General features: G+C 44.3%; 1 protein-coding gene across 1 annotated transcript; it reads left to right on the top strand.

The window, feature by feature from the left end:
* Positions 1–1753: 1753 nt before the first annotated feature.
* Positions 1754–10782, top strand: LOC141993097 (G-protein coupled receptor 83-like). The gene is made up of 4 exons (XM_074962375.1): positions 1754–2755; positions 5007–5132; positions 7459–7592; positions 8640–10782. Exons 1-4 carry the CDS (start codon positions 2375–2377, stop codon positions 9262–9264), a joined length of 1266 nt encoding a protein of 421 aa, XP_074818476.1. The 5' UTR covers positions 1754–2374; the 3' UTR covers positions 9265–10782.
* Positions 10783–22288: the final 11506 nt, after the last annotated feature.

Genomic DNA, 22288 nt, shown 5'->3' with positions numbered 1-22288 from the left:
TTCTCCTCCTGCCTCTCTAATTGCTCTTTTGGTGTTTCATTTGATGGTTCCTCCTCATCCCCTCTCCAGCCTTCCTAAGGGGGCCCACAAGCATTCATCCGTGGCCTGGCTCATTCTCCCCTTTACAGTCTATCATTGGGGAGTTTATTCAAAAACACCCCTTTGACTATCATCTTTATGCTGATTACTCCCAGATCTGCCTCTCTCCTCCAGACCTCTTTCCGTCTGTCCAAACTAAAATCTTGGCCTGCCTTTTGAACATCTCCTCATGAATGTCCTGCTGTCACCTGAAGGTCTTCATGGCCAACAGTGAACTCTTAATCTTTCCTCTCAGATCAATCCCACCTTGCTCAGTCTTTGCAGCCAACATCACCATTTTCCTGGTTATTCTGTCCATAATCTAAGTGTTATCTTTGAGTTGGCACTCTCTTTAGACCTAAACATCCAGACCATGTCTTAATCTTGCCGCTTCTTCCTACACAACCTCTCTAATATTCTGTCTTGGCTCTCAGTCCACACAGCTAAAACTAAAACCACCTTGTGTTTCAATAACTGCCATCTCTTCTGGCCGTAACAAATACAAGCTTGTCCATCTCCAATCCATTTAAAATGTTGCTGTTAAGGTCATCTTTGTTCATCACTCTGACTATAGCACCCACCACACCTTTGCATGCCTCACCTTGGATCCCTTTCTCCACCACATCAGAAACAAGCTACTTTAATAATCTTCACACTTCAGCTTCATCTTACTTATAAACTCTAATATGTGTCATCTTCCACCTCTGCTCTGCCGACTATGCCAGCCAGCCTTCATCACCTATTAGTCCTTTTTTCTCACAAACACTTTCATGCTGCTCTTAACGCTTCGCAGGAGCATCTCATGAAATCTGTCCCTGACCCTCCTTCAGATCCCTTCTAAAAACTCCTCTTTGCTGGGATGTCCACAAAGCACTCCAGGACTGCTAGGCAGTGGGCATGCTGTGACTACTGCCTGTTTTACTCAACATGGCAGATTTACTGCTACCTTGTCCTCTCCCCTGCTTGTTTGCTGAGTCTCTCATCATAGGCCTGGACTGTAAACTCTTTGGGGGTGAGGGCTTTTTTCCTTAATTACTGTGTGTAGGGTCTCTAGCACAGAGGGGCTTGAGCCTTGGCCGGGGCTCTACCATATCAATGATAATATAACTATAACCCCCCTTGCCATTTGGGGCAGGGGGCTTTTGAGAAGCAGCATCCACAGACAGACAGCAGCACAGAGTTAATCCCTGGGAAAGTGAAACTGCACCTGCCTGCCTAACCTGTGTGCTTGGGGGGGTGGGGGGGGAGGGAAGCAGGGGAAAAGAAGAGGAGGAATTAGAAGGTTACAAACCTGAACTGGCACGTCTACATGACCGACTCCACAGCCAGAATAGTCTCTCTGGCTAGGGTCGTCTTGACATGTGCACTTCCCCCGAGCATTGGGCCGGTTTGGGCTAAGGGCACCCTCTGCCCAGGATCGGGATGGGGCGGGGGGGTGTGAGTCGGTTTTGCTTCTTTCCCGGGAGAGAATAAAGACAAATCAGTTTTCCTCATTGAGCCCTGTCTTCGGTTGGCCCCGTTCAGGTTCTTACTCCGTGCTCGGCAGGCACCGGGGGAGCCCCGAGAGGCAGAGCGCTTTGGGTCCGCGAAAGGACGGGGCTTGGCCAGACGAGCAGCCCCCCCGCGGCGGTGCGCAGCGCGGGGCGGTGGGAGAGAGGGAGGCAGGGCATTGCAAACGCCCGCTCCAGCCAGTTTGCAACTCTGCAGTTATCGCGTTCCCCCCACCCCGGCCGTCTGTGGGGCTGTAAAATCCACCTCAGTGGCAAGTCGGGAGGGAGAGGGCGACCCCATTGGCTATCGCACGTGCAGCATGTCATCCAGCCTGCTGCATATAACCGGGAAAGCGGGAACCACCCAGCCCCAGTCAATGCCCGCCGCTTTCAGTGCGGAGCAGAGGGATGCTTGCAAGGACTGATAGAAGCGGGAAGGGCTGCACTGGCCCCTGGGATCGGGGGGCTTCTCCAGGGCAGACAGTGCATCCAAGAAGCAGTGTGGGAGACTGAAATGTGACCGACTAATGGACTATGTGAAAAAGCAAGGGAGCAAATTGCGGGGGCAGTTTGTGGGAAAGAAGCAGAAAAGCCCCCAAAGGAGCGAAGCAGCCCAGCTGGAGGCAGAAAGCCGGAGCTCCTAAGCCCGGAGACGAAGTGACCGAGACTTGGCCTTGCTTGCCGCGGTTAAACAAGCCCCGGGGTTCTCGCCCCGGCTCCCATCTCCAGGCTGCCTTGCCTAGCGGAGGAGGGGGCCGGAGGGGAATCGCTCCGCTCCACGGGAACTTCGCCGCTGCTTCGAAGCCATGAGCAGCCACGTGTGGTTCCCCTTGCAGTACATCTCCAAACCCTACCGCCGGGCACAGGACCGCAATGGCTCCGACTTCTTCTCCGCCCTCTACGGCTTCCCCAACCGATCCTCCTTCTTCCACGGCGACTTGGACCTGGACGACATGGGGGACTTCGACAGGGGCACCCGGTACGAAGGGGAGTCCCAGAGCCGGACGGTGAAGGCGCTGCTCATCGCGGCCTATTCGGTGATCATCGGCATCTCGCTCTTCGGCAATATCCTGGTCTGCCACGTGGTGACCAAGAACAGGAGGATGCATTCGGCCACTAGCCTCTTCATTGTCAACCTGGCCATCGCGGACATCATGATCACCCTCCTGAACACGCCGTTCACACTGGTAAGCAGCCCGGCACCCGCCCCAGCTCCCCGGGGCTCACTGCCTGGGGGAGCAACTCTGCCTTGGCCGCTGCCCCCTGCCGCCCCGCCGGCACCTTCCCCCTCTCGTGGTGGGAACACGCTGCCCGCTCCAGCGCTGCCACGGGAGAGAGCCACAGAGAGGTTTATAGCGAGGTGGTCGGAAGGTAACTTCGGAGACTTAACGTGGAAAGCGAGTCCTAGTCCTGCCCCATATCCTTTAGTGTTAGGTTTGCGAAATGCCCGTGTGTGTGTGTGTGTGTGTGTGAGAGAGAGAGAGATTGTGTGCCAGGGCTCTGGGAGGGGTGTGTGAATTGTGTTTGTGATGGGGGGGGGGGGCAGGAGCGGGTATGCAATCAATGCCTGAACAGAGCGTGCTTCTTTTTCTTTCGGCTCTCCCTCACCTTCTGTATTGTAAAGGACATAAAATAAGTATCCCTGCTTTGCCTGCTCAAGTAGGGACCATGCTTAGCTCCTCCACCTCGTCCCTCTCCCTGTGCCTCACAGGAATCTGTCCACCTCGTCCTGCCTCACAGTCTCCCCCCCCCCCCCCTCTCCTGCTGGAGCGAGCCGGGCTTGGCAGTCGCTGCATCCCGAGAGGAGTGGATAAGGCTGTGGAGCGTGAGCCCGACTTTCTTGCAGGATTCAGGGGGAAACAGAGGTGTCTTACTCCTATTATTCATCTAGGGATGAAGAAGAGGGGAAGGCTTTGCACAGGGAAGTACACTCAGTTTCCTGTGGAAACTGAATAAGCAGCGTCTGTCCTTGTTAAGGTCCCTAAGAAACAGGTTGATTTCAGAGGGAACGGGTGGGTTTGTGCTGAATCAGGGCCAGTTCACACACACTGTATAGGCTTCCCATGCTGTGGGGAATATGACCCCTGAACTCCTGGGTTTGGTGTGGTTACGTTTATTAGTTCTGAGATTAGATTGCCTTTGTTTTCATAATGAGATGTGGAAAGAAAAGAATAGAACGAGAGGGAAGGGTTAAAGTCCCACCTAGTCCACTGCATGCTAATGCATAATTTTCCCTTCTGTATATTCTGGAAGGCTTTGTCTAGGCTTCTTTATCCCACATAATGAAAGGTTTCAGAGTAGCAGCCATGCTAGTCTGTGTATTCGCAAAAAGAAATGGAGTACTAGTGGCACCTTAGAGACTAACCAATTTATTTGAGCATAAGCTTTCGTGAGCTACAGCTCACTTCATCGGATGCATGAAGGTGCCACTAGTACTCCTTTTCTTTCCACATAATAAAGCTTCCCCCATTTCCCCTGAGAGACTTTCACAGTCTAGTAATCTCACTATCAAAAAAACTTCCCCAATGTTCAGTCTGAATTTACCTTTTCTTACTTTCATCCTAGTTGTCCTACGTTTTTTTAAAGTGTAAACTCTGTAGGGGAACAATGGTGCCTTTTTCATGTTTGTACAGCACCTAGCACATTTGGGACATTGCTGGAAACAAGTAATAATTATAATTACCTTCTCCCACAAAAAAATCCTTACATTGACTTTGCACCAGGCTTGAATCAGCATAGGATTGTTATAGTGTGACTTGCACAAGTTTTTGCTCAAACACCAAGGCCTGGTCTACACTGGGGGGGGGGGGGAGCGGAATTGATCTAAATTACGCAACTTCAGCTATGTGAATATAGACGTACCCCAACAAACAAAACCTCATTGGGAATAATAGGAGGCTTCATGCACTACTTTCCATGACAGTTTATGATGCCATGAGACCATTTTCAAAATATCCACATTCCACTGATGTCAGTGTGATTAGCCATAGCATCCACATGTTCCATAAAATAATCCACAATAAGAAATGCAATGTTAAAATCAGTGAGGAAGGTAATTAGTGTTATAGTGTTATCTGCTTTCTCAGCTGAGAGGGCCCAGTTCTCCTCTTGATTACAATAGTATAACTCCGGTGACTTCACACATGTATCAATAGCACGGCTCCCGCTCACGCAGGGCTGTGACAGATTTGTTTGTTTGCTATTGCTACACGCTCCTTCTGATGCCCTTGTGTCCTCAGTTTACCTTTTTGCAAAAATGGGAATGATATATTAACAAAAACTTTATAAATATATTAACTATTTAATTCTCACAATAACCCTGGAAGGCAAGTTTTATTATCCTTATTTTGCATCCACCATCTGATTTTACTGATGATACCTATTGTTTTAATCTACATTTGACATGGCCTGTGTGTTCAAATATTGTTTGTTCTTCAGGTGCGATTTGTAAGCAGTACCTGGGTCTTCGGAAAGCTGATGTGTCACATAAGTCGGTTTGTCCAGTACTGTTCTGTCCATGTTTCTGCGCTTACCCTGGCAGCCATTGCACTGGATCGACACCAGGTATGCATCACATAACCTGAATTTAAACTCTAGCAAATGTAAGGATACCTTATCAGGTTAAATACTGGTTGTTTTCTCTAAAGCCCAGCACCTGGCACCCTGTGATTTCATGAACATCTTTTATTTAAAAAAAAATAAATAAAAGTTCTAGGCATTAAGGTTGTGGAGAAAGGCTTGAAAACATGACCCAAGGGTCACCTGAAGGATCAAAACCCAGAAAGCAAATAAAAATATAAAAATAATTTTAAAAAAATTTGCATGCTCTTTAAGCCACTCATGACATTTTGTTGCCCAACTCATGGTTTTTGGGTGCGTGGAGTTGGCAACATGCAGAACTGTACCATTTTCCTGTACATTCAGCGGAAGTTGGACCCATTTTTTCCCTTACAAAGTTGTTCCCTGCAAATACTGAAAGGAAAAAAGACCTCTACAGTTTTGTTGCATCAGACATCATCAGTTCAAACCTACTCCTTTCCATGGATGATAATATAATTTAGCATTTGACTGAATCCAGACTATTGTTTCTGACCCTAAATATTGTGCATTAGGATATTAAATTGCACAAGAGTGCACTCGGGTGTGGGTTGCCATTGTTTCTAGAACAGTTGGAATTAATATTAACAGCTATAACTGAAAAAGGAAATTCACCTGACAAATGTTACAGTTAGACGAAGTTCCAAAAGAATGACGGACCCCGCTAAGTGCTCAGATTGTCAGTCGTGTATGCCAGCTGCTGTGAGAAAATGAAAGCAATTGCTGGAAAATTGTTTTGTTTTTTTTTAAACTGCTAATTTTTAATAAATTTCCCCCTTAGGTCACCAGAAGTTCCAGCACTATAACACTTAAGAGCAAAGATTTGCATTTCACAAGAAAAAGGTTTTGAAATCCCATATTTTACATATTGCATGATCAAAGATTGCAAGTGGTTGGGGAAATAAGAACCAGAGCCTTAGTCTGACTGCCGAGCTTTGCTAGCAATTCATACATATTAGTTTAACTAAGGGAGAACATGATAACTTCCTCTAATATTGGCAGGATTTAACTAGCTCAGGAGTGAAACTGCTTAACAATAGTCCAGTAGGATATATCTAGGAGTAAGGATGCAACTGAGCAAGGAAAAGTCATTTCCTGAAATGAGTTTATTTTCTAATCCTGGGATGTATCAGAGTGTGGAGCAGATGCTCAAAAGAAGTGATAGGAGCTCTATTATCACTTGAGACTTTGATAATTGGAAAAAGCACTCAAGAAAATAGTGGAGGGAAGAAACCTTCATTACCAAAGAGATGGTTGGGATGATTTAAATAGGCGTTTTTCATTGTCAGTGGTCAACATAATAATCTATGAATTGTGTTGCTCAAAGGTCATCACTGCTGGTCTCTGAAACTGTGTTTGTGGGTAGCACAGAGTGTGTTTCTCCGCGTTGCAAGCTATTGTTCTAGTAACTTGTATTTATATAGAATTTTATATTTCCAGGCACTGTACACCCTAAATATCTTTCTCCAAAGCCCTGTGAAGCAGGTATCATCATCCCTGCTTCACAGATGGGGAAAAATGAGGCCCAGAGAAGTGAAGTGACTTGCTCTAGGGCCCAGATGGAATCAGTGTCAGAGCTGGGATTATTTACAACCCTGCGCTCAGTCCACAAGATCAGGCCTCCTCAGCTGTGGAAGGCTTGCGTCAGTTTTGCTTTCCAGGTCTTTACACAATGCAAAGCTATAATAGCATTTGAAAGAATAGCAGTCAGGGTGACATTTAGACCATGATTCTTGTGAGCTTCCTTCAGCAGCAAAAGCAATGAGCAGGAGGGTGGAAAATAAAGCAGCTGTTCCCCTCTCTCTCTCTCTCTCTCTCACACACACACACGCATCACTAATTTGTGCCACACCATCGCCAGCACAGTCTGGGGCTAAACACAGCTCTGATGTAAATGAGGTAGGCTTCAATGGGCCAGACACTAAAATTGGTCCCCACAGTCATCACATCAGCAAAAATCTTTTTCATATCAACTGAATGCCAATGTGGGCATCATTATTACATGACCAAGTTACATTACCATCACTTACAGCTAAAGCCTGATCTGTTCCCATAGTAATTGGTGCTGACTTGGTGCTGTTGTCTTGGTGAACATGTTTGCTAGCTGCTTCTAAATTCAGCAACGGAGGTGTGAGGGAAGTGTCCGGTTGCTGATGCGATACATCGGTTTTCAGAATTAATCTATGTTTTTGAACAGCTAGTCCTGTTATCAGTTCAGAAGGGTTCAGATGGAGTCTTTTTAAAGCCTGCTATGAGAAGATTTAACATGCTCTGAACTATTTGTCCTCCTTAGGTTATAATGCACCCTTTGAAACCCCGGATGTCAATTGCTAAAGGAGGAATTTGCATCATTATAATCTGGGTTATGGCCAGCTGCTTTTCCCTTCCCCATGCCATCTACCAGAATCTAGCAAGATTTTATATTGGGTAAGATGTATAAACAGGGTGTTTTTTTAAGGAACTCCCTCAATTTAACAGACAAATTATAAACACACACATTTATTTTCTTCTGTTAGTAAAAACTAGCTGAAAATTGACAACTGGAAAACTTTTAGTTCAAGCAGCATGCCTCTACTTTGAGTTTCTCTCCAATGTTCAGTGAAAATCAAGAGAGTCACTTTTATCTTTATTTTCTCAAGTTGCAGTGGGGGAGATTTAGGTTGGATATTAGGAAAACTTTTTCACTAGGAGAGTGGTGAAACACTGGAATGCGTTATCGAGGGAGGTGGTGGAATCTCCTTCCTTAGAAGTTTTTAAGGTCAGGCTTGACAAAGCCCTGGCTGGGATGATTTAATTGGGGATCGGTCCTGCTTTGAGCAGGGGGTTGGACTAGATGACCTCCTGAGGTCCCTTCCAACCCTGATATTCTATGATTCTATTAGTCAGGTTCCACCTTTATTTTCTCAGTGCAGCAGACACTGCAGAGGGAGGATCATTTTAACTATTTCCATTAGAATTGACAGATGTCAATTGGAATAGGGTTTTTGTTTATTTCTGTGAAGCTTTAATAAAAGTTTGGGGTTTTTCTTTTTTTTTAAAAAAAGAAGTAAATAAAATCTACATTTTGGGCCAAATTTGAGTTGAAGTTATTCACTTAAAGAGGCACTAATCCACGTGTCTGAATGAATTCCTCTATCTATCACAGTGGTTCTCAAACTTTTGTACTGGTGTCCCCTTTCACATAGCAAGCCTCTGAGTGCGACCCCCCCCCTATAAATTAAAAACCCTTATTAATATATTTAACACCATTATAAATGCTGGAGGTAAAGCGGGGTTTGGGGTGGAGGCTGACAGCTTGCAACCCCCCCATGTAATAACCTCGTGACTCCTGAGGGGTCCCGACCCCCAGTTTGAGAACCCCATATCTATCATATGTGCCCAGCTATCCTCTAGGTATTTTATAAGGGGCCTATCCCCTTTGTACTACATGCTTATGATTGTGGAAATGATGGGTTTTCTCCTTTTGTGCTCCAGGAACCGAACTATACGAATGGTCTGTCTCCCCAGCTTCCCTCCTCCTGCTGATCTCTTCTGGAAGTACCTGGACTTGACTACTTTTGTACTCTTGTATGTCCTGCCCTTGCTTGTGATCTCCATCACATATACAATGGTAGCCAAGAAGCTCTGGCTAAGGAATGCCATTGGAGACGTCACCATGGAGCAATACTTTGCCCATCAGCGGAAGAAGAAGATGACACTGAAGATGTTGATGGTGGTGGTGGTGGTTTTTGCTGTCTGCTGGTTCCCACTGAACTGCTACTTGCTGCTTATCTCCAGCAAGGCCATCCACAGCAACAATGCTCTGTACTTTGCTTTCCACTGGTTCGCCATGAGCAGCACCTGCTACAACCCCTTCATTTACTGCTGGCTCAATGAGAGCTTCCGCTCTGAGCTCAAGTCCCTGTTGTGTGTGTGCCGGAGAAAGAATGCAGCCCAGAGCCACGCACTGCAGTCCATCTCTCCTCCTTTCAGGCACGCCTGGGCTGAGAATTGTCATTATAAAAGGGGCAGCTGCTCTCAGAAAGCAAGAACATCTTCCCAAAGAAACTCTGCAAAGACAGATATATCCAGTGTCCAGCCAATTGTGACAGGGAGCTAAGCCACTGAACTGATAGTCAATGGAGCTCCCTGGGTCCTGAATCTAGAAAATTCTAGATATTAATTTATTTGTATTAAATTACAATCACAATCAGGAGCAACTCCACAGACTGGGTAATGGGATATAGAGCCTTTAAACTTAGGAGAAAGATGACCTAATTACTACTATATATACTTTGGGGTGACAGTTTATTTTATGGAGAAAATGAACAAACTAAATTGATTTAATACTTTTGATTTCTTGATAATTTATTCAAGACTGATTTGTAACTTTTACAACCACTTTTGGATTTGTGACCCAGGGACTTTGCCTGTAGGCACATCCAGTATATTATGTTTGTCACTCAAAAAGTAATCTTAAATCAAGACAATCGATTATTCTGAACTGCTTAGTGCAGTGTTTATTCCTTCACCACAGACAATAGTGCTTCTCAATATCATTTAAGATAATCTTAAAAATCAAATGAGAACACAAGCTAGGTGTATACAAAATACACCGAGAATAAAACAAATACAGTTCCTTTGGTCATAAAGATTATTAGTAGCTGCAACAAAATACAAATGAAAATTTATCTTGCAATCTCTGATCAAGCAAAAGTGTCTCTGGTGAGGTAATTTACAAGAATTAAGGAACTGATGAAACTGACTCCTATCTATAGTCGCACACAGTTTAATATGTGCTCTCAAGATTAAACACATGCAAATAAGACTTCTGAGTCTCAGTCGAGTACAGGACTTATATCAACACGTAAAAGGAAATTGTTTGAGGATTTCTCAATTTTTCTACTCTGCCAGGTTTTTCTATTCTCCACACATACAAATATAATTTTTTTGTTCAAAAGTTCATAGCATATTTCATTTCATGAGGCCTTTCATACCTACAACCACTAAGTCGCCTACTTGACTCTACTACAGGTTAGTAGTGAGGCAAAGTCATTGCCTTTCAACAGCTTTTCACTGGCCTATGTGAAATGAGCTGGTGATCTCAGTAAAGTTCCCAGTGGACAGGTGTCCACAACACAGAGTTTACCACCGCAATTGGCAATCTTGTCAGTCAACGGAGAGCCCAGGGACTGAAAGGGCTATGGAGTCTAAACTCTCTCTCTCTCACCCTTCTAGATTATGGCTGAAGTGCTTTTACCAAGGTGTCTGTGAAGAATATGGAGGAGTTTACATTTCTGTTATCCAATTTGTACCTGCTCTTTGGACAAATATCAGACTTTACAGACTCCAGGACTATATCAATTTAGCACTTCTCACCTCTATCAGTTTGCTAAAGAAACCAATATTGTGGTTTATTATTGTCACTAATTGGGGTTTTTCCTAAATCAGATTAAAATTATTTACAGGTATAGATTTAGTAGTTTGGTTTTTATAAAGGCACTTCAAAGGTGTATCTGAACTATTCATAGCTTGGCGAGTAAACTTCAGAGCTCTGGTGGACCTTTGACTGTCTGTCATCCAAATGTCAATTTCCACAATTATCAGAGGGGTAGCCGTGTTAGTCTGGATCTGTGAAAGCGGCAAAGAGTCCTGTGGCACCTTATAGACAAACAGACATATTGGAGCATAAGCTTTCGTGGGTGAATACCCACTTCTTCAGATGCTTGTAGTGGAAATTTCCAGAGGCAGGTATAAATATGCAAGCAAGAATCACGCTAGGGATAACAAGGTTAGTTCAGGTTTCAGAGTAACAGCCGTGTTAGTCTGTATTCGCAAAAAGAAAAGGAGTACTTGTGGCACCTTAGAGACTAACCAATTTATTTGAGCATGAGCTTTCGTGAGCTACAGCTTAGTTAGTTCAGGTTAGTTCAATCAGGGAGGATGAGGCCCCTTCTAGCAGTTGAGGTGTGAACACCAAGGGAGGAGAAACTGCTTTTGTAGTTGGCTAGCCATTCACAGTCTTTGTTTAATCCTGAGCTGATGGTGGCAAATCTGGAAATGAACTGAAGCTCTTTGAAGTCTAGTCCTGAAGTTTTTTTGCTGCAGGATGGCTACCTTTAAATCTGAGAAAACTACAATGCATTGGTGATCTTCCAGAAAACACCATCCTAGCCACCATGGATGTAGAGGCTCTCTACACAAACATCCCATACACAGATGGAATACAAGCTGTCAGGAACAGTCTCCCTGATGATGCCACAGCACAACTGGTTGCTGAGCTCTGTGACTTTATCCTCACACACAATTATTTTAAATTTGGTGACAATATATACCTCCAGACCAGTGGCACCGCTATGGGCACCCACATGGGCCCACAATATGCCAACATTTTTATGGCCTACCTGGAACAACAGTTCCTCAGCTCTTGTCCACTCACGTCCCTTCTCTACCTACGCTACATGGATGACATCTTCATCATCTGGACCCATGGGAAGGAAACCCTGAAAGAATTCCACCACGATTTCAACAGCTTCCACCCCACCATCAACCTCAGCCTGGACCAATCTACACGGGAGGTCCACTTCCTAGACACCACGGTGCAGATAAGTGATGGTCACGTTAACACCACCCAATACCAAAAACCCACCGACCACTATGCATAACTTCATGCCTTCAGCTTCTATCCCGGACACACCACACGATCCATTGTCTACAGCCAAGCACTGAGGTAACCGCATTTGCTCCAACCCCTCAGACAGAGACCAACACCTACAAGATCTTCAACAAGCATTCTCAAAATACCCACACGATACCCACACGAGGAAATAAGGAAACAGATCCACAGAGCCAGACCTGTACCCAGAAGCCTTCTGCTGTGAGACAAGCCCAAGAGAGAAACCAGCACAACTCCACTGGCCATCACAGACAGTCCTCAGCTAAAACCTCTCCAACGCATCATCAGTGATCTACAACCCATCCTGGACAACGATTCCTCACTTTCACAGGCCTTGGGAGGCAGGCCAGTCCTCGCCCACAGACAACCCACCAACCTGAAGCATATTCTCACCAGCAATGACACACCGCACCATAGTAACGCTATCTCAGGAACCAATCCATGCAACAAACCTCGATGCCAACTCTGCCCACATATCTACACCAGCGACACCATCACAGGACCTAACCAGATCAGCCACACTATCACCGGTTCATTCACCTGCACGTCCACCAATGTAATATACGCCATCATGTGCCAGCAATGCCCCTCTGCTATGTACATTGGCCAAACTGGACAGAACCTACATAAAAGGATAAATGGACACAAATCAGATATTAAGAATGGCAATATACAAAAACCTGTAGGAGAACACTTCAATCTCCCTGGACCCACAATAGCAGATTTAAAGGTAGCCATCCTGCAGCAAAAAAACTTCAGGACCAGACTTCAAAGAGAAACTGCTGAGCTTCAGTTCATTTGCAAATTTGACACCATCAGCTCAGGATTCTACAAAGACTGTGAATGGCTAGCCAACTACAAAAGCAGTTTCTCCTCCCTCGGTGTTCACACCTCAACTGCTAGAAGAGGGCCTCATCCTCCCTGATTGAACAAACCTCGTTATCCCTAGCCTGATTCTTGCTTGCATATTTATACCTGCCTCTGGAAATTTCCACTACATGCATCTGAAGAAGTGGATATTTACCCACGAAAGCTTATGCTTCAATACGTCTGTTCGTCTATAAGGTGCCACAGGACTCTCTGCCGTTTCCACAATTCATGACTCTTCCTGCACAGGAAACATAACAACTGCTAGCACTTTGACAGTTGCTGAACAAAGCATGATGCTTTGCAAGAAGCCAGGTGGTAACCACATTTAAAAAAAAATAAATCATTTTTTGTATTAAGAGATAAATGTGCAGGTTTTTCATACCTGTTGACAAACAGAAATGGTGGAATTAAATGGTGTTGAATTCATTCATAAACTCAGATATGAACTCACACTTATATAAAAAACCCCACTCACTTATGCTGCAGCAATGGCCCCAACCCCTGCAGCTTACACTAGTGATACTACTGTGCTTGTGACTTATTATTTTTTTCATTTAGGGGAGTGTCTGAAAATATAATCCATAGATATGGTGTTTCAGAACACTCAGGAGAGCATCTTCAAAGAGATCAGGTACAGAGATCTAGACCAGTGGTTCTCAAACTAAGGCCGCCGCTTGTGCAGGGAAAGCCCCTGGCAGGCCGGGCCGGTTTGTTTATCTGCTGCATCCGCAGGTTCGGCCGATCGTGGCTCCCACTGGCCGCGGTTCACCGCTCCAGGCCAATGGGGGCTACAGGAAGGGCAGCCAGCACATCCCTTGGTCCACGCTGCTTCCTGCAGCCCCCATTGGCCTGGAGCAGCGAACCATGGCCAGTGGGAGCCGCGATTGGCCGAACCTGCGGACTGGGAGGTAAACAAACTGGCCTGGCCCGCCAGGGGTTTTCCCTGAACAAGCAGCGGCCCTAGTTTGAGAACCACTGATCTAGACAACTCATGGACCAAATTCATCCTGATGGATAGAGCTGCAATTTCTACTGAGGTCAGTGGGTGCTGTGTCTACTTATGCTAGGGCTGAATTTGGCTCAATAATGGTAAATATCAATGGGCATCATGTGAGCACATCACCATTTGTGGCTTTGAAAAATTACCCCATAAATTGAGTGTTAACACTTTTCACTTCCTTACAATAAATCAGCAGTTCTCTCTCATCAGTTTTACGCTGATGGAACTATTGATTTCAACAGTTCCTCTCAGATTACATTGGCATGAGAGGAGAATTAGATTCATATATACTACTGAGTTATATTTCTATCTGAAATATGAAAAGAACAATTACATTTCACTTTATTAACCAAAGGCGTAACTGTAATATATATTGCGCGCCAGATCCTCAGCTGGTGTAATTCAGCATTGTTCCACTGAATTAAATTTACCCCAGCCAATTTATCCCAGCTGAGCATCTGGGCCCACTGTTAAATTGAGTGAAGAATTTAGACAGATTTTTTAAAGTGGAAATCCAAGTACTTTGCTATTGAAACAGACTGGGATTATGTAACCTGGTAATTCATTGGTCATTAATGAAGAAACCAGGAAACCCAGGAAGAACTAGGTTGTGTCATTCATGCCTCTTCTGATCCATCGCAGGTTAGGAGGGGAATTGTGGCTATGGGGAAGGACCGGAAATATACCAAATAAAAGGAAATATTGATGTCATGTTCCTTAAGATATCAAAAACCCATTGTGATTTTTATCTCAAATTCCTTTAATAAACTTTCTGTTCTTCTTGTATTATTAATGACAGTACTCTGCCTTAACTACTCAGTGCCTTTTCCATCTCACATTTGCACACAGAATATTATACAGCAAGATGTGATCATAAAACTGAAGGTAATTCAAGAAATCAAATCTTTTTACAAAGGTCAAGTATGTGACACTCTAAACCTTCTATTCACCTCGATGAAAGGTGTAGAAAATAGTGATTTATATGGACTTTTGTGTGTCTGCTTTCTTAATGAGTAAACTCTGACAAGTAGATGTATGTAAACAGAATACAAATCAGTTTGCACAAGGGATGTAAACAATTTACTCTTTCATTTTAATTTGTTATATATAAGTGGTAGCATAAACCTGATGTTAATACTAGTTTACACAATTTCATTGGCTGGATTTGCATTGTTGCGTAAATGGCATATGCCTTTTAACTAGGGGGTTGAAACATTAACACATCCAAGTTGTGTGGTGTTAAAAACCAGAGAACAACGTTGCTCTGGACACTAGTTTACTGAAACATTTTCACCTCAGTGCTGGGTTCTTTTAAAAATATGAAAACTCCTCATCTTTTTACACTGGGAAGATTTTGATGCAGTTAATTATGTCAGTTTGCACATCCAGCACAATTGTTTCACCAGACTTCTGTAAAACTGCCAGCAATAATTCCTACACGATATCCACCTCACTGGGATAAGTTTGAGCTGCGGTGAATCAGGAGAGCATGCAGTTTATTACCATACCTCGTTGCATTCGAGGCATTGGGACCCATGAAGTAAATTAAAGTTTGTAGGGGCCAGCCCTTAGCTTGGAAACTGCAGGTCCAAAAAGCTCCGACTGCCTCAATTTATTTTTAGTTCTTCCTTTTTAGACATAATGCCCCTTGTTTAAGAACAGGTTAACTAAACTGGAGACACACTTGTTTGCTAACAATACGAAGCTCAGTGAAAAGTCAAAAAATCCGAACGCTGAAATGTTCTGCAAATGCCACGTGAAAAAAAAAAATGACATCCAAGAAAGGAGATACGTAGGTGAGAACAAACAAACAAATAAAAGCCATAAAACAAAGCTTCCTCTGCACTGGCTAAAGGATGTTCCAATCCCACTGGTTAGCTTACTATACATGTTCACATAGCATATGGAATAAGCAGAGCAGGGCAACAGTGCTCATCATTACGGTACGTATTTTCTTAGCTACAGAGTTAGTTTTGATCTCTTAGATATTGCAGAAAGGAATATATTTCACATCATATCTCTGGCTAACGCACGCATGTAATGTATACATATTCTTAGCAGGTAACATCTCATTAACTGGCAGTTTGTTCAAGGGGTTGAATACATTTCTTTTCACATTAATTTTCTAACTTCACTGACACTAGTCTCTGTCACTAGGAACCCCTTAATGCCTACCAGCAAAGGTTTCACAGTTCTATCAGGCCTGAAAAACTCGCTACACCTAACTCATTGCTGTCATAGTATTTATCTTTAAAGAATGTTGTGTGAGGTATCAAATGAAAGTCAGTGACACACCGGTCATTAATATTGTGAAATGTACGTATTAACTGTAACCCCTCTTTCCTCCCTGGGTGACTCGGAAGCAGGCAACACTCACCTGTGTGCCTGGGCGCCTGATGTTGTTGACATTAAAGGAGATCCTGAGTATCACAGTGGTGATGTTGGAGAGGTGGGAATCCTCTATCCATCCCTCTGCTGCAATCCCTTTACTCGTAAAAGAAGTTAAAATTGGCAGTGCCTCCACCTGACTGGGCCCTGTACACACTCAATGGCATGCCTTGGGAACCTCCAGGAATAAACCAATTCTAATAAATTAATTATAATAATAATAGTCTGTGGCATGGGTGTAACTCAAAAATACCAAATATAAAGAATATACATCCAATAGACTTAAATTAGAGTTAACACACCTTTACTTAACAATTTAAAGGAACAGGGTATAACAGATTAAGATTAAAGGTCACTACTAATTTAAATCCACAGGGGGCAGTTGACTAAAATCAATTAACGAATATAGGATACAGTAATAAATGAAACTTATCTAACTGGCATTTACCCCACCACCATTTACCCCACCCTGGAGTACACACTCCTCTGGATTTCAGAGTCCTAGACGCTTGCGTGGGTGCGCTTGGAGATCTGCAGCTGGAGACAGCACTCTGTTGTTCTGTGTATCAGTCCAGCCAAGGCAAGCTGCACAACCCCGCTGATGACTGGAGCCAGCCCCACCAAAGGTCAGCAGCTCTGGGTCCTCGTTCAATAGGAAGATCACTCCGCCTCTCCTCAGACTCAGTCTCGGTGCTGTGCCCCTTCCCTTGCAAGTACTTTCCCAAACCAGAGTGGGGGTTACTTAAGTCCCTCACTGCAGGCCCAGCTCAGTCATCTCCAGGCACAGCAATAGTCTCTGCCCTGGCTCCAGGGAAGCCACCAACAGCCTCTGAGGCTCCCTGCTCGATCAAAGCCCCAGCTGGCTCTCAGCTTCTGGCTTCCTAGCAGCAGCCCCTGGTATGGACAGAGCTCCACAGCAGCAAACTCACCCCTACCCCAAAATGGAGTCCACCCCCGCTCTCCCTGCACTGACTGGAACAGGAAGTCTCTCACTCTTTCCCCACCGCATCCTGGGAGCTGTAGTCTCTAAGGCTAGATTGCCGCACACAGGATCTCCCGAAGTGGAACACTCCTAATAAAGTTCAGAGGCCCCCCTAGTAAAGAGTGCCTACATTCTCCGCCCACCAGAAAAATCCTTAATGTCCCAAACCAGAACAAAGAAGAAAAACAGATTAATTTACTATATAATACATACATTCTTAATTCCTACGGCTAGCTAGAGTAACATTCAATGCAGGGTAAAGTATAGGCCCACTAGAATAGGCACAATTTAGGCATCTAGCCTGAGGTGAGCACCACCATAAAAAACACCTGAGCTCATCCTTAGAGGATACATATTCTGGTTTGGACTCCACATGTGTTTTAAAATCTTTCAGCACATCCACCTCACGATGTACTGTGAGGATGGACACCTCACTGCTGACTCTAACCACATCATATGTTAACCGCTGAGAGGGTCTGACTTCTCGCTGGGACCTCCTTAAGGGCTGTGCCATCCCTCCCTTCTCCTCTACAGGAGGTGTTAATAAAGCTCTGTCAGATTCGGCATCCAACACAGAATTACTCATTGTAGAAGGAGTATCATCTGTAGCAACCTCGTTCTCTACACTTGAAGACCCAGGGGGATTGTTGCACATATCTATGCCCTCCCTAGGGACTTCTTGCACAGGAAAGAATGGAAGAGCTTCCGGGTTTAAAGGGGACGTTCTAGTTGCGCTTTCAGGTTGATCTGGCTCAAGTGACAGTACAACAGACCCAGGAGACATATCTGAGGGTTCATGATACATAGATATATAGTCAGGGTAAACCTCCTCAGAATCAGTCTCTGATGGACAATTACGTCCATCATGGTAGCAGGGACTGGCACAGGACTAGCACCACCTATGGAGTTGGGGGAGGAACTCTTGGACGTCAGAGCTCTCCTCTGGTTAGATGATCTGGGTAGAGGGATAGGCTCAATATCTGATGGAGCATCCATTCTGACGTGTTGCCCCAGAGGAAGTAAGTGATTTCGATGTAAAGTTTTTAATGGCCTGCCATTCTTTTCAGGCTTTAGTTGATGTACAGGTAACCCATGCATTTAATTCTCCACAATGTAGGGCTGCAAATTCCAATGGTTTGCTAGTTTATGTTTTCCGGGGAGCCCAAGATTTTTGATAAGAACATGATCACCGGGTTGCAGATCACACTATTGCACCTTCTGGTCATAACGGCCTTTATCTTATCAGACGCTGCCTGAGCAAGTTGATGAGCAGCACACAGGTCTTTTTTTAAATTAGCCATATACTGGAGATAAGACTGGTGGGAAGACCCATCCACTGAGACCCCAAAACAGAGGTCTACCAGTAATTGTGCTTCATGTCCAAACATTAGGAAATATGGAGAATATCCAGTGGCCTCATTTTGGGTATAGTTGTAAGCATGCAAAACATGGCTAATGTGCTGGCTCCATCTAGATTTCTATCTGGTATTCAAGGATCCCAACATATTAAGCAGGGTCCTATTAAATCGTTCAGGCTGTGGATCTCCCTGTGGATGATAAGGTGTTGTTCTAGATTTTTTTATTACCTAGCACAGTCAGAAGTTCCTGAATTAATCGACTCTCAAAGTCCCGTCCTTGATCGGAGTGCATCCGCTTGGGCAGTCCATAATGCACAAAGCACTTTTCCCAAAGAGTTTTAGCAACAGTAGAAACTTTTTGATCCTAAGCGGGAAAGGCCTGTGCCTACCTTGTGAAATGATCAGATACAACTAGCACATGACAAGTATTTCTGCTATTGGGTTCAATTGTGAGAAAATCCATACAGACCAAATCCATAGGGCCTTCACTGTGAAGATGATACAGTGGAGCAGCTCTCATGGATAGAGTCTTCCGTTGTATACACCGGGCACAGGTCTTACAATCTGCTCAACATCAGTCTTCATCCGTGGCCAATGGAATCGGTCTCGTATAAGCCCATAGGTCTTATCAAACCCAAGATGCCAGTGGGCATCATGTAAAGATTGTAGTACAGCTTTGTGAAACTGCTGAGGTAAAATCAGTTGTTATTTTTATGTGTTGCCTGGGATGGTTAATGATTCTATACAACAGTCCATTCTCCGGGGAAAGTTGATCCCATTCTTTCACTAGGAGAGGAATATCAAGGTGCCTGCTCTTATCCACAGCAGCAGGTTTCCCTTGATCAACTGCCAGCCAAACCTCTCCAACACAGGCATCATTCTGTTCTGAGGCCTGAAGCTCAGAATAGCCCTTTAGAAAAGTGTGGCTATAATTATATAGATTAAATTTCAGCCAATGTACAGGTTTATCATTCTTCATCACCAAATTATTACTGGCATTTCACCCCTGATCTCCAACTCTGAAGTCTGTAGTTAATTGTGTGGCCTTGGAACTACTTTTTGTGGCCAAGTCAGCTAGGAAGATAGGCGATAGGAAGGCAAGGGCCGATCTGCTACAGAACTGATCTGTTATTTTTAGAAAATGTGTCTTAGCCAAGGCTGTAAAAATCACAGATTGAGCAAACCTAAGCAAGCTTACAGGCTCCGGATGCTGGCTGCTTGCTAAAGCTCAGGTCATAGCCTATGAGGGACACTCAGCGGAAGAGTCCAAATATAGTGACGGTCCCAAAATTTTAGTGAAAATCATCCTTTATTGTTCAAAAACATTAAAATTAAGGCAATAATGCCCAAAGGAAGCCACATGGCACACCACATAATAAAGCCGCATTCATTGTAGCTCCCCGTTGATGACGACTCTTGCAAAGAAAACAATGAACCACCAGCTGCAAGTCATTTAGCCAGAGCTAATCAGCTCCATTTTATTTGACTCTAGCATGCTTGGAAGTCCACCTATAACAATTTCTGTTCTTCTACCAGTTATAGACTTTCCTGGCAAAGGGATCTTTCAGACATCTCCAAGGGCTGGAAGTGACTCACATGCCACAGTGACCTGAATAGACTTATTAAAAGAATATGACTAACTACCTTTTCTTATATGGCAAGTACTACTCAGCACTCTAATCAGGATATTTTTGTAGGTTATTTGTATGGGTCTGATAGACTAAATATCAGCCCCCAAACTGCATGAAGCCCTGTAAAGTTTTTAGAAAGTTATTGTTCCTATTTTCTGTCCTTCATTTTCACCCACTACTCTTTCTGGTCCCATCCAGGAGTGGATGGGCCAAAATACCTTGAGGACTCCTTCTGAGTATTCCATGTCCCACTGGAAGTAGGATGTATGTGTAAATGTGGCAGAAAGCCTGTTCTTGTGAAACTTCCAGACCGATTTTGCAGACTTATGGTTTATATTGTTTAGATTGGCTTTGAGTAAGTAGCCAGCCTTCTGGATACTCAGTTTGAAACTTTTGGTCATGATAACCATTCACAACAAGCTACTTTCAAGTGGGTCCAGGAGTATGCCATCTCTTACTTGGTTTGGAATAGACATGCCATGTCCCACTACCCTCTATGTATACCTTTTCCATTCTCATCTATTGCTGGAACACCTTTTACAACAAAGTCTGCTAAGCCTCCTCAAAATGCACATCTTCCAAAAAGGCCTATAAAGCCTATTCTTCCCTGCAATAAAGTTGTATGTTATCTATCTGGACTGCAGGGCCTTGTCTGTAAAACACCTCACAGAGAGCTGGCCCTCTAGAAATAAGTAATAATTTACTTGGAAATAGCACTTAGGTAACAACATGGTCAAAGTTCCCACTCGGTGAGAGTGCAGGGGACACATTCTAAATCCACGAAATGCAGTGATTTATGGGATGTATCTCCACTGACTTTAGGTCTGAATTTGGTGCAAGGCATGTGTCTGTCAAGTTTTAGGGCACTTTTCAGGATACAACTAATGATAGGCTCAAGGGGTGATGTTTGGGTCAGGAACTGAATCTGACCTTTCAGAGAGTTCAGAGTTGGGATTCCACATTTCTTTTCCAAGAAGAGAATACGGTTTACTAGGAGGTCAGCCTCTATTAGAGAAACAAAAACCCTGCTCCCAAGAAGTTATGTGACTGATCTGAAGCAATGAAACTCACTCTGCAGTTTTCATCCACTCTTAGGCAAACCAAACCCATTGTGCACAATCTAGTCACCCCACAATATCAAACTAGTGTGCCTATATGATACAAGACAAACAAGATTTCAATCAGGCAACAAACATCAGGTTCAGGCTTCTGAGGGATTGTTCTGAACAGTGAGAAGAAGGGTTATAATCAGCTATGAAAACAGCCTTGAGACAGCAGGGCAGATTCCTTGATCTGCTCCCTTTGCACCACTCAGGCACCATGAAGGGAGTGGAGACCTAAGGTAAACCCCCAGTACGGGGAGTCCCCATGAGGCATAAAGCCAGCATAGCCAATTCCTCTACCACCCTCCCCATGGCTCTGGCATGTCAGGGGTGCAAAGGATGGAGGAGTGACCAGACTGATGTGTTTTAGCAATCTCCAGCAGGCACATGGACCCTCAGGCTCGGACTGGTCTAACATGAAACCAGCGCTGGGTAAAAAATAATAACCAGAGAGCCATAACCAGTTTCGAAATGCCTCCCCTGCTCAGACTAAACTTGGTGCAGGAGAGAAACTGGCCAAGCTAACCAATGTGGCAACTGGTATTCTAGATACAGAGCTAACAATGCATGTGCTGTAGTAGAGCCTCTACAGGTGACAAAATTTTAATAGTACAGGATAGTGTGAAATGTGCTGTCAAATCAATGTAATCTCTCGCAACTCTGGCAGAAGCCCAGGAGTATAAAAGTAGCTCTTCAAGATTGCACCTTCTACTTTTGAAAACCTAGAAACAGTGATGTTAGGGAAGTCCAATGATGAGCAGATTGCAGTGTGTAGTAATAAGTAACTTAGATAAAATAACTTAGACAGTAACAAGACAGTAATCTCTCCTGTAAGGACCTTTCTATTTTGTTTGTAATGCACTGCCTAATAGATCTGTTCTACAGTGTTTGTAAAGCCATGTAAGAAGCCTGAAAATAGCATTGCTTCCTTCATTGGTGTTTTTTCCTCTTCTGGCATTTGCCAAAAACTTATTTTTCCTTCATTTGCAGCCTGAAAAGACTCATTCACTTCAGTGGGCCTTGGCTAAGAAGACAGCAGGTCCTTGGCTCAGAAGACAACACATTTCTTCTATGGCTGTGACAAGCAGCATTGTGAATAGCAGAACGGGCATCCTCACATTCTCCTGGTGCAGGAT

This window comes from Natator depressus, chromosome 9 (assembly GCF_965152275.1).
Source record: "Natator depressus isolate rNatDep1 chromosome 9, rNatDep2.hap1, whole genome shotgun sequence".
NCBI classification, from domain to species: domain Eukaryota; kingdom Metazoa; phylum Chordata; order Testudines; family Cheloniidae; genus Natator; species Natator depressus.
This window is presented reverse-complemented; position numbering and strand designations above follow the sequence as displayed.

Excerpts from the sequence above, each read along its gene's own strand:
- LOC141993097 (XM_074962375.1), top strand. The coding sequence starts at position 2,375 with ATGAGCAGCCACGTGTGGTTCCCCTTGCAGTACATCTCCAAACCCTAC. Across the intron at positions 2,756-5,006 it reads TGAACACGCCGTTCACACTG|GTGCGATTTGTAAGCAGTAC; the intron begins GTAAGCAGCCCG and ends TTTGTTCTTCAG. Across the intron at positions 7,593-8,639 it reads CTAGCAAGATTTTATATTGG|GAACCGAACTATACGAATGG; the intron begins GTAAGATGTATA and ends TTTGTGCTCCAG.